This window comes from Poecilia latipinna, unplaced genomic scaffold (genome assembly GCF_001443285.1).
Source record: "Poecilia latipinna isolate Pla-1442-1.1 unplaced genomic scaffold, P_latipinna-1.0 Scaffold528, whole genome shotgun sequence".
In the NCBI taxonomy this organism is placed as follows: Eukaryota; Metazoa; Chordata; class Actinopteri; order Cyprinodontiformes; family Poeciliidae; genus Poecilia; species Poecilia latipinna.
In genome coordinates, this window is record NW_015113144.1 from 123,312 (window position 1) to 136,774 (window position 13,463).

The 13,463-nt window shown below is 41.4% G+C and overlaps 1 protein-coding gene across 4 annotated transcripts in view; it reads right to left on the reverse strand.

The window, feature by feature from the left end:
- rnf220a (ring finger protein 220a) overlaps positions 1-13,463 on the reverse strand; it is a 207,197-nt gene that overhangs the window by 42,887 nt on the left and 150,847 nt on the right. For all 4 annotated transcript variants that reach the window (XM_015040807.1, XM_015040806.1, XM_015040809.1 and 1 more), the window contains exon 4: positions 5,047-5,176. In XM_015040807.1, coding sequence (XP_014896293.1) covers positions 5,047-5,176 — 130 coding nt within the window. The remainder of the gene's footprint in view (positions 1-5,046; positions 5,177-13,463) is intronic.

Below are 13,463 nucleotides of genomic sequence, written 5' to 3' on the forward strand. Positions count from 1 at the left end.
GTGGGGGGGGTGTGGTGGGGGTGTTGGGGCCGCGGGAAACCCCAAGCTGGCTGGCATGTAAAAAAAAAAAAGAAAAAAAAAAAAAAGAAAGAAAGAAACACAGGAGGCAGAAACCCCGCCAAACAAGCAGCTGGAACAGATAGTTTAAAATTTGTTTTGATAATGAGGGAAGTGTGAAACTGAGGACAGGTGAGGGCATGGGGGGGTCCCTCTCTTCCTCCTACTTCTTACAGGTCTTTGTCCTTTACAGGGACATTTTTCTTGTGCTGTCTGACTATACCAACTACAAGATTACAAATAGAAATAAAAGCAAGCGTGAAGGATCCTCTGGTGTGTTTGATGGTAAATGGACTTAACTTATAGCGCTTTTCCGATCATTTTGACCACTCAAAGTGCTTTACACTAGAGTCCCATTCACCCACACAAATTTATACACCGATACGCAGATCGGTAGACAATTTGAGGTTAAGTGCCTTGCCCAGGGGCACATTGACATGTTGCAGGAGGAAGCTGGAATCAAACCTACAACCTTCTGATCACAAAACGACTGCTCTACCCACAGACTAAAAACCTCTTACAACCAAAAACCTGCATTTTATTTTTTGTACTAATAAGACAATATCAACTCATTGACAAAGACCAGCTTCCCTGCCCCTCAAATTACCATGTGTAGCAACGGGACAGTGTGTTCAGGGTGGGTTGGGTTGGGTGTTTTTTCTTCCGTTGGCCAGAAAGTTCAGTTTTGCTCTCATCTGACCAGAGATGCTCCTGCATGTCCCATACTTGGGTTCTTATAGCTTCCTTTGAAAAGCAGCTTTGTTCTTGCCACACTTGTATAAAGGCCAGATTTGGATGGTGCGCAACAATGACTAGTTACCCTGTTGACAGATACTCCATCCGGAGCTGTGGATCTCTAAGCGCAAACAGAAATTCACTCGTGTTTGTGGTTGTAATGGGAGAAAATGTATATTAAAAAAAAGGTCACGGGAATGACGCTGCATATGACCGACAGCCACCCTACGATCCACGTAAGCGATCGGGTTGTTCTTGGTGAAAACAAGAAGGTTCATGGCACAGTAAATTCAAGACGCTGATTGTTTTTTGCCTTTTTCTTTTTTGTGTCATCTGGCAGGGAGGTAGGGGTTTTGGCTGTGTGGACGTAAATTGATTATGGAGAAGGAGAAGGGAGAGGAAGGGGGCAGCAGAGGTGGGAAAAAGAGAAGGAGGAGGGTGGAGTATGACGGGGTATGTAAATGACTTTGTCCCCCAACCCTCCCCGAGCCACCTGACATGTACGGGGCATGATAGATTTCCATTTGCCAAGCTCCACATCTGTGCGCGATTTCCATGTCCGCGCAGATGCTGCGGCCCATGAACAAGTGACACAGCCGCAAGGGAGGAGACAGGCAGGCAGGCAGGCGGGAAGGCAGTTGTAATCAAACCCACAACCATTTACATGCAGACAGAACAGGACAGCGAGCGGAAGAAGTAGAAAACAAATAGCGACACGCTGGAGAACAGGCATTAAGAGCCGAGCAAGATGCAGCACGCGTCTCTTCGTTTCCATATCCATGGGTTTGTTTTTTTTCATTCAGCAACCGCCTGTGTGTCATTAAAGGTAGATTTACTACAAATTGGGCCAAATTCCCTCCGTCACTTTCAATTATGGCTGCCACCATGCAGAGAGCTGGAGAGAGGAGCTCTCTGCATGGTGTGATGTAACACACATACAAACCCTCTTGTTGTTTTCTATATGAAAAACAATGGATTTTTCTTATTATTATTATTTTCTTCAGCACATGTTTAAAAATGGTCCACTGTATCTATATCGTTTAACACCTCCTCCCCCATCATCCGTTTTTTTCTTGCAGTGTGTCTTTGGGTTAATGGTGAGTAGGTAAATCAGCCAGGCGTGACGCTAGCCACCATCCCATCTCACCCAGGGATGATGTGATTTCCTTAAATAACTGCGTGTTTGTGTGTGTGTGTGAGGGTGCATGCGTGTGTGTGTGTGTGTGTGTGTGTTTCACCAGTTTGGTATCCAGAGGGAAGGACAAACTCTAACCTTCATCATTAATTGAAATACACCTGCATCCTAAAGTTTAACAAGAGAATACGTTTCCTCCCAGTTTCACTTTATCTTGATGCATCTTTTTTTCTCATCCTTACATTTTCATAAATTTTTTGATATTTGGATTGGAACTATTCTATCACAATGGCAACAAGCCAAGCATAGACTCTGATGAAGGCAGAGTCTTTTTTTATTTTAAATGTGGTAAAACTAAAGTTAAAAGACTTTGAAACTGTTTTTTACAGTTCTTGTTGTTTTGCACTCTATGCATATTAGCTTCAGAAATGCAAAAAAAGGTTAAGGGAACTGAAGAAGAGGCAGAAGGTTTTGGGGTGACACATGGAAAGTTTTTGTTGTCCCTCTGAAAATTACAGCGTAAATTCTGAAGCTTGCAGCTACTTTAACCTCCAACTTCTCCATAAAAGAAGTCTATCACTGACAATGAAAACTCCTTCAAACTTAATGAATCCTAACATTTCTTTTGTACAAAGTGCCTAGGTTTTACGAGCTATTATTTTCTTCAGGTACGTTTGTTTAATTTTTAACTAGCATAAAAATGTGTCAATCAGCTGTTCAGCTGACAGAGGAGCAACAAAAGTAAAACCATTGTGTTGTTAAAACGTATAAGTATCTAATAATATAGCATTCTATCCCACAACCATAAACATTTTAGTTTGACATTTTTTTATATACTGAAATCTACCTAAAACAAAGGACCCTGGCTGGCTAGCTGTTAGCCTTTCCTGCTAAAGGAGATGAATTGTTACCTATGACAATGTCCAAAAAAAATTAAAACTTTATCGATGAATGGTTCAGAATTTTTAAAGTGATATAGACAATTACTTTCATATCTGAAGTACACTACTCTCTTGGCAACTTCAAAATTAGAATTGGCAGTCCTGAAAGCTAAAGCTAACAGCTAGCCAAAGAGAAAAGACAGGCCAAAAACAAAGCATGCTTCTACTTTCTTAACTCTAATCTCAACAAGGTCAAACACTAACATGTTTGAAAGGTATTTTATAAAGCTGTGAGTTGTTGCCAGATTTGCACTAGTAGTTAATTAGCACAGCAATATTTATATAGTAACTGGAGTGAAAATGGAAAATGCAGTGTGCGATTACGGTAGTATTTTTTTCAACACATATTGAGAACAGAACATGAACCAACTGCTGCGTTAAATAGTAAGCCAATGCAAAAATATACAAAAAAAAAGCTTCACTACAACCATGATTATATTTCTGATTTTAGTGCACGTTTTTATACGTCACAGTGTCAATGTACGCGCTCTGTTCTTACTAAGCGTTTCTAACAGGAACATCAGTGGTGACGGTCTCCCTCCAATCTCTATTTCCTGTGTATATTAACCATTCAATTGCCAATGTGAAAACGGTTTGAAGGATCATAAAATGCTATTTGCATAAACAGCTGTGGTGTCTTTCAAGCTGAAGATGTTGCAAATCCCAAAAAGCTCACTTTTTTCTCAGCTCCTCTTTTGCTGGTCAATAGCTTCGGCATCTACTAATCTGGGTTTATAGCAAAAATGAAGACATCAAGAGAGTTTTCTACTGCAGATAGGATATAAACTGCTTTTTAACCAGAACCTTAAAACTCACAGCTTAATTCCATCAAATACATCATCTTCAAATTCAATTTAATAAAAGAATTGATTTTATCCATGCATCACTATTTTACTCTCGTAATTTCGCAGAGTTTATGAAGATTTTTTTCTCTCAAATTTTTCTAGTTCATGCTGTTATTGTAAATACCCATGATCGCAGAAAAAATAAAGCATGGTCCCTTTTAAATTAACTTTAAAATATAAGATACCACAGGTCACCATGAATTTATGGCATATATTTCTGTACCGCATTGGCTTTGAATAAAAACACAGAAACTACAACAAAAACACACAAGAAAGGAAAGAAGGTAGGACACACAAAAAAAGATAAAAATAAATACAATAAAATAAAGCAGCACACAAGGAAGGAGACATTAAAAAAACAGAAGAAACAGTAAAGAAATACATAAGAAATGAAAGGACATGGAGACATAGGAACATTGTCCTGTGTTCAATAGATGGTGGAGATTAAGAGCAAAAGTTCTTAGAGATGCCTGTGTTGTGCCTGGATGAAAAAGAGAAGGCAAAAAAACCTTAAAAAATGACAGGGAGTATTGGAGATGAGATGACAGATTTATATACATATATTAAGAAACCAGAACCAGATGATGAGGGTGATTGTGGACAAAGAGAAATAAAGGGATGAGGTGGAACTCATAGATTCAGAGGGACAGCAGAAGCCCACAAGTGTAAAGGTTGGAGAAATACAGAGTGATTTCCATGCGGGGTGACGCAGTCAGTTGCCCCGTTTCTCCGGGTTAATGGGGACTATCATAAAGCTGGGCCGCCAAAGTGCACAGGAGGTCACACAAACACACACGCTGACAAGTGGGGCTGTGGCAGCAACATGCGCAGACATACAAACACGCATACATAGCCTGGCATGTGTTGAGGTTGAAATATGGATCCTAATGGCTGTGTCCCATCGTTAAAAGGGCTTGGAGTTGATTTATCTGTCATAAAACGGCTCGTGCAACTGCCACGAGGAGGAGAAAGAGGCGGCGGGGAACACGAGGTCACAGGTGTGAATCCTAATCCCAGTAGGAAACACTTAGCTTTACATTGACGGCATGCTTCTCCCTTTTTATGCAGATTTATGGCACCAAAATGCCGGAGAAATATTGCTCGGCGAACCGAGCTGAACTGAGCCAAAGCCCACGCCTTACAGGTTAAATGTCGCCAACACCAACCGTTGTCTTCAATGCTCTTTTCTGGTTTACCTTTGTGTTTTATACAGTGCGTCTCTCAAACTGTTTTAAAACCTGGGCGTGGTTTAGCATTACACGATGTCATGGTTTGGCTTGGGCAAAATAAAGAATGAATCTTTCTGCATAATTACGAGCTTGCACAGTCGTACCTGAGGCAGATTGTGGCTAGCCTCTCTATTTCGGTTTCCATGTGCTCCTGTAGCTCTCCGGGCCTCAGCAACACTTGGCAAATTGGACAAACGGGAGCCTGGCTGTCATATAGAGACATCTTCTTTTTACCTGGAGACAACAGAAAAGAGGGACAGACGACATCAGCGCTACAACAGAATCTGACTTTGAGTAAAGCGAAACCCAAAAGTCGATGGTGACTTGCAAAACTTTTCAAACCGTTTGAACTTTTCCCACGTTTTTCCATGCATCGACTCCAAAATCTTCCACAGGTACAATAAAAACTCACTTGTACTCTCAGCCCCTTTTACTCAGATTCCCCCCAAAAAACACCTAATACCATTTGACTTCAAAGGTCACCAACACAGAAAGCACCTGTGTGTGAATTAATCTAAATCTGGTTCTGTGAAAACCCAGATCTTGAGTGAACAAACGGGCATCATGAAAGTCAAGGAACACTTAAAGATAGGACAGGGAAGAAGTTGTGGTGGAGTTTAAAGTAAGGAAAGGAGCTGAAACAATAAGTTTTAAAATGAATAAATAAATCTAGACTGGACGTCCCAGGTAGAGTTTGCCATAAGTCATGTAGAGGACAGCATACAGAAGCTAATCTTGAGCTGATGGGGGCAAGACAATAATCCTAAACATACAAGCAGAACTACAATGGAATGGCTCAGATCAAAGCATTTTCATTTCTTAGACTGGTTCAGTCAAAGTCCAGAACCTGATACAATAGGGATCTAATGGACCCAACCCAGTTGACCTTGAGATACTTCCACAAAGATATACAGATTCGTTGCTACATCGTGGTATGCATCATGAGAAAGTAAGAAAAAGTTCGAGGATTGTCAGCACTTGTGCACAGCACTTTAAATTTAAAAAAAATCAAGTGACTGGAGAAACAATCCAGCACCTTCAGAATAACCTTTGTTGGTGAAAACACTTCCCCCCCTCCACCCTTACTCTATAAAGTCCCAGACATTAAGTGAACATACATTAGATTACTCACACAGAAAGCGGACCAGAGTGCAGCACAGACTTTATTGTGTAATGTTGCTCTGAGGTCAAAGTGAGAGGGAGGTGCATGGGGAGGGAGGGGGACTTAAAGAAGTGTCTGCCGTGGATGAGATAATGCTGCATAGAGTCTGCCAACACCACCTCACTTCATTGTCCTTGATCAGCAGGGCAGCAGGGTGGGGCCCACCTGTTTTGTGTGTCAGCATGCGTTTCATCGGTCGTCCAGCACCCTTTGTGTTTCGTAGGCGTACGGCGGCCCTTAGAGTTCACCTCCCGGTCTGCTGTCTGGGCTGCCTAAAAATAGCAGCTGTTATTGAAACTGTATCGGTGGTTCGTTTTGGGGGATGCTTCCTGATTTCCAGTGCTCAGCCAATCAAATGCTGCTTTTTTTTTAGCCCGCGAACAAAAGGGCCCCCGCCGTCTCAGCCAGGACATCCTGTTTAGACTATTTGTCACCATGGCAACACGGAGAGTCGGGTTGGGAGGACTCCCACCTTGACTTGTGCACCGAGACCATCACAATCGTACATGTGCGTGTCATATATATCATATACTCTGCATGTAGATTGAACAGACGACATACCCACTCAGTTATTGTTTCTTCGTTAGAATGTGGGGTTATACAAAGCTTTTCTCCCTTTACTTAAACAAGCCAGAAGCAAAAGAAATCTTGTCTGACAAGGGAAAAATAAAACAACTTTTGATTTTTACTTGTACAAGTATTAGAAATCATGTCAGACTTTTTCTCCGCTTCACAATTTTTATTTTTTTATTTTTTTATTTTTATTCCTTTATTTAACCAGGTAAACCCCATTGAGATCTAGATCTCATTTTCAAGGGGGACCTGGGCAGAAGTCTGCAGTACACAGCAACCTGGTTACAAAACAAAATTGATTAATACATACACACAATTATAAAACAGAATAAAACAATTTAAAAACAGTGACACTGTTTAAAATGAGAGTATATGGTACTTTGTTGTGACGTGTTACATCAAATGGCAGCAAAATACGTTGATGTTTGGAGTTATAACCTAAGTGTGGAAAAGATCAAAAAGGTATGAATACTCTTTCACTCTGCTTCTCACTCCCACCGTCCTTTATTGACAAGATAATTTGAGTCAGGCTGGAGAATCCACTGCAATCCCGAGTCTGCAGCCAACAAGGGCTCCATCTAACCCAATCCAAAATTTTCCTGACAAATACTTGCGCAAACGCGTGCTCAAAGTACAAAACCCTCCATTTGTGCAATTTCAGGCTTTTGTAGTGCTAAAAAAAATCAAATATGTATTCAGCAGTTATGGCTTATTTATTTATTTTTCTTGCATTTCAACGTGAAGCTATTTTTCTTTGAATTATAATGCGTCCTATATAAATGAGTTTTTCTTTCCAGAGGTCGATGCTGAAATGTAAATGCAGATTTAAACCAGCAAACAAGCAGAGAGGATGAAAAGGGAAGGATTGTAAAACGTGCACCTGTAAACTGATTTGAATTTTTTTAGGTACCAGGGAAACATGTTTAGGTTGCACGATTAAAAACAAAGAACCATAACTTAAAGATGACCTGGTCCTTTCATGGAAAAATAAACAAACTTCTTCATAGAAGAAGAGATGCAAATTTCCCCTGATTAAAACATAAGTGTTAGAAAGCAAGTTAGAACACTTTGAGACACTTTGGTTTTTATTTTGTATCTTGCACGAGTTGTTAACCCCCCCAGAACTCAAAGGCGTTGAAGTGAATGCAAAATGCACATTTTACAAATACATCTCCAGTCACTTTCCTCATCCATTTCACATATTCTACACATTTCTTCTCTGTTTTTCTTTCTCATCCTTTCCCAGAGGGAAGTGAGCGATGGGGAGAGGCCAGCGGAGAGATAAATCCGGTGAACGAGGGAGAGGAACAACAGGAAAGGGAAGAGTGTTGATGTGATGCGATGTCCCACACCAAGCTTGTCAGCCCCTTAAACATGATTAATGTTGGGCCACGAGCCTCACACATACACACAACTTCTTCCCACATGTCTTGCTTTAGACCTCACGGCTCCAATCTGTGGTCCAACAAGGGAGCGTTTAATCTTGGGAAGCGCAGGGACGAAACTGCAGTTGGCGAAGGTGGAGGGCGGAGGGGGGAGCAGAGGCAAGACAGAGTCGAGAAAATAGGGCTGACAGGACTTTTTAGTTGGGAGATTCCTCAGTGAAACACCAGCTGGAGAGTAAATGAATGCTGGATGGACGCATGGATGGAGGACAGGACGAAGGTGTTTCCCTTCATGACAAGAATGATGGACTATAGGCCTAATGGGCCAAGATGGATCATCTCATCTCTCTTTCTCTCAATGTCCGTCTTTCTTTCTGTCTCAATCCTTTCTCTGCATCTTCCATTTCCTTTTCCACCCATCTTTTAAAGTGTCTTCCTCTCACTTCTTCTCGCCGGTGCAACGTTTCTTTCTTTACATCGACGCCAAGCGACAATCACTGGTTTTGTTCAGGTCGTCCATCCGTCATCTGTTCAATGTATGCACTACCAACTGTAGTAACTAAATAATTTGCCTGGCTGAACCCAAGAATCAGAGTTAGAGTTAAAAGTTGGAGCTGCTTGAGCGGCCTCCTAAGACTCATTTAATTAACATGCAGATGCAAAAATAAATTATTAGTACCATTTTTGATTTTACAAAGACCTATTTTATATTTTATCCCAATAGAGGGAGCTCACCAGATCTTTAACTTGCCTTATGAAATAAATTATTGCTTAAAGACATCTTGCAAAGCACAATCTTTGTTCTTTGTACTGCCTCAAAGACAACAACTAAACAGGTTGCTACATGCTACCTTACTAAACCAATTGAGGCAGAATGCACAACACCATCTGATTGGCTCCTATTTGGCACATTCACACTGAGCTGCCAGGGGTTCATAAAATGAAACTATTGTTAATATTTGAATGCAGACATATTGTTCTGCTTCAAGACATAGTTTGCAAAAATAACAAATTAGCACATTTTTTGTGTAGCTGACACATTAGCTTAGCTCACCATCACAGTTAATTTGTTCATATTTCCCTTTCAGACACCAACATTTTTACTAAAATCCCACCCAAGTAACACCAGTAGTACCACTTGTTGTACCTCTACCACAGTTTGAAACGTGCTTCCGTATCGACAAAAACAGAACATCTTCATGTCTGACATGCTTTTCAAGTTCCAAGTGAATCTCGGGATGTGTTTAAACGAAACCTGTCCTTGGCCAGGCTTTTAAAACCCTAAAATAACAGGATAAGTCCCACAAACAAACACAACCATGGGCCATTACACACAGCAGATGGTAAGGAGGAGGAAGTCGGATCATACGGAAGAGTGGAGACCAAAGACGTGTGGTCTTCTCTTCACCGCGTCCTGTCCTTGTATTTTTATCCCTTCCCTTTAATCCACGCTATCAAATGCTCTAATTTCTCTCACTTCTTTCTGCTTCCCCTACCATCCCATACTTATTTGGCATTCCTTGCTCTGTAATTTCATAAGTATGGATTTCGCACAATAGCCATCCCTGGTCTTTCTTTGTGCTCATACAGATGTGGACACCTGTATAATTCTTTCGAAAACCTCTTTCTGCTTTTAGTAGTTCTGTCAGAAATATCCCCCCTGCATCCCCCCAGCCCCTCCCCCCAAAAAATATCTTAACTATTTAAGGAGTATTTCACTGCTTCCTCTTCATCTCTCTCCTCTCCCTCGGTTGCTCAGGTCCAGATGAAGTGGGAATCAATAGATTCTAGATAGCGCAGGCAGCTAGTCACAGACTACAATAGGCTGAGGTAAAAGGCCACCTCCATGGAGGACGAGGATTGTCAGCTCAATACTTGCTCTCAATGGGGCCTGAGATAAAACACCATTTTGGGGTGTCCTCACGGCTCAATGGGCTAAGAGGCAAAGCGTGTCCCCGCTACTCTGAGGGTCCAAATCCCATTAATGACCCGTATTACGTGTCATCTCTTCACTTTTATCTTCCCCAGCACTGCTGCCTTTCAGTGGATACGCAGTGCCTCGGAAAACTCTAGTCACATTTTATAAAGTAGCAGCTTTAAGGTATTTACTGTATCAGAATTTTGCTTGATAGACCATCACCAATAAGCCGGCATTTGGGAAACTTGCTGATTCAAATAGATGGATTACTTTGTCAGCAAGCTCTTCGTACACCTGGTAACCATCAAAAGGCATATGAACCATTTTGATCTTCAATCCTTTCAAAGGTTTTCTTGCAGAGTTACTTTGTTTTTAGTTCTGATTAACGATTCTGCTTGGCAGCTTACAGTACATGATTTGGTGAGTTCAAAGCTTTGCAACATTCTTTCCATTTTTTTTTTGATTATGCACTGAACAGTGCTCAATAGGAGTGTCTCGATTGAACATTAATATAAAAAAATCAGTCTGATATCAGCCAAAAACCAATTATCAGGTGATATCAGGATGCATCTAAAATCTCTAATGTAGGCATGGCGATAGAAGCAATCCATTCCAGCATTTGAGTCCGCCCCATCATTTCTATCCAGCAGAGCTTGTTTCACAGACCCATTGGTTGATAATAAATGGGTCAGTTGTTCTCATACCTATTGACTATCTATTGTTCTCTGAGTAACGCCACTTGATGAGGCTTTTTCTAACATTACAGAATAAGTTGGAAAAGCACGTATGAATTGTGCTGATATCGTATCGGGTCGAAAACGGCATCGGCCAATGCTGAAAGCTTCAATATTATCGGTATTGTATCAGAAGTGAAAAAGTAGTATCAGGACACCGTTAATTCTCAGTGTTGTTCAAAGTTTATTAATTCGATGACTTAATAAGGCATCACTTGAACTCTTTCTTATGTTAAAGGGTGTTAGAGTAAAGAGGTCTAAATCCAAATGCTGACAAGATTCTTTTACATTTTCATTCATAAAAGGTTTTGAAAACAAAATGTACCTCTATTTCACAGTTAGGTATTATTTTGTGTTGGTCCATTTAATTAATTTTCACATGGATTACATGGAAGTTTATGTTTAAGGGGATTCAATACCATTTCAAGGTCCTGTAAGTGAGTTTGGAGATTCTCTCAACACTGAAATCCACAGACATGAGAAGAGTATCGGAAACACATCGTTTCTGCTGCGATGAAGGGGGGCGTAAAAACGCTAGCTTGAACTTTTACTGCATCAACACAGGAATGAAATGGCTGACGTTCCACCAACCGGATCGTTTTCTTTTACATTTTTCCTTTATATGTTCTGAAGGGAATTTATCAGACCTGTAAATTATACGCACAATCAGCTAATGACTGGTGGGCATGTTAACCGGATTTAAACACAACAATAAGAGTCAGAAGGGAGAGATTTATGGCCTGGCACACACATATACTGCATGATTTTTTTTTTTCTTGGTCCCACTCTAATTCCCCATACACAATGCAACGCAACGGGTAGTCTTGCAAACTGCACATGCTGTAAAACCATTCCCCGAATGGATTTGCAAAAGCCCCTATAAGCGGAGTCTGATTTTGTAACCTTGAAAAACGCTCCACTTACTTATTTATTATTTATTTATTTTACAAAACCACTGTTTACTTTCTTGTTCCTCTACATGAGTTTTCATGTGGGCATCAAGTGTTTGCCCGCAACCCGAGCTTCCAGTTTCCCCAAACGTCCTCCACATCCTTCTCCAGCGCTGCCTCCCACCCCCTCTCCCCCATCCTGGTTAGCTATAACACCCGCCAACATTGGTAAACAAGGAAATCTCTCAGCCGCGGCCTGGCGAATAACCGCATTACCGCGCCAGATAACCTCTTCAAATAATGTGCGATAAGGGGAATTTGATTTGATTCACGAAAGGAAAAGTGGGGGGCTCTTCTGCCACCGCCAGCCCTCCTCCCTCCTTCCTTTTCCTGTCCTTTATTTCTCTATTTTTTTTATTTATTTATTTTTTTTTACCAATCCTCCCCACAGCCACCAAGCCACCGTCTTCTTCTTGTCTCCTTTTCACTTAGCCTGAGGGTCTGGGGGCCTTCTCCTCCTCCTCCTCCTCGTCCTCCTGCCACACTCCCCTTCTCCAGAATGACACCGCCTCGCATCCGCAATCAAATAAATCCCGCCGAGGTGTCAGCCCTCATTTTGACTCTTCCCTGTCTTCTCCCCAAACGACGCAAGGTGAGGTGATAGGGGCTCCGTAAAGCCGTCATCTCCATAATGGCAAATATGAGCCCTAAAGCCCAAAACCAGAGGCCATATTAACACAAATGGGACTAGCAAGGTGTGTGTGTGTGTGTGTGTGAAGTGATATGGTTTTTTGCTTAAGTGAGCTGTGATTTAAGCAGGCTAGACACTGATCTCTGTCTATGGGATTGTGTGTGTGTGTGTGTGTGTGTGTGTAAAACAGATGAGGCTGTTTGGCTCATTCAGAGGGCATTTGATGAAATGGAACGGGGGTCAACTTCAGTTTGCCACCCATGCTGCTTTGCGTTTCTACGTGCATGTGCGCATTTCCTGTATCCGTCAGCTTGCGTGTGTGTGTGTGTGTGTGTGTGTGTGTGTGCGTGTGTGTGCGCAGTCTCACTCCCTGACAATGATGCATGGTGCTTTTAAATAGCACTCCTCCACGCCCTGCTCAAAACTCATCACCAGGCTCTTTCACAATCCCTCCCTCGCTCCCTGGGGTTGTCACTTTTAGCAAAGCAAATGAAATGTCGGCTTCGGCGGAGAGGAGGGATGAAGAGATGGCTGGATGGAGGGATTGAAGGGGAAAAGGTGTGTTGGCGGTGCGTGCGTCTGCGTGCTAAACCGGCTGTGCTTGCTGACGTCTCGAGTCACAACATTTCCGCGCACGAGCGAGAGCGGAGAGTGAAGTCCTAAATAAAGGATGTAATTATTTTACATGAGCAGGGCACTTTTTATGTTAAAAATATTAATTATTCTGTTACTGACAAGAGGCTCGCAAGGAGAAAACAGGTTTATTCTCAGGAAAATTAACTGGCATGCCAAAAAAAAGATGTGCAATTAATCTTAAAATTAATGAGTTAGTCTTTAATTGAACTAGAAGAATCTCTAACTGGAGAATTTAGAAAAGTCCAACTTTTAAATCTCAGTAAATTTATTTAAATATAGATATGTGATATACAAATAGGCATAGAAAATACCAAAAACAACTGAACCCCAATTACTGGTACCCCTAGCAATCCTGTGAAATAACAACTAAAAATACAAAATATGAATGTGTAGAAAAGCGCCTCGTGTCTGCTCTTAAGTACAGTAAGACGGAGGATCTGTGATACTCTGGATTTGTTTTACTCATGAAAACTTTGAAAACCTTTGTTTGAAAAACCTTGACATACAGTTGTGGTCAAAAGTGTACATACAC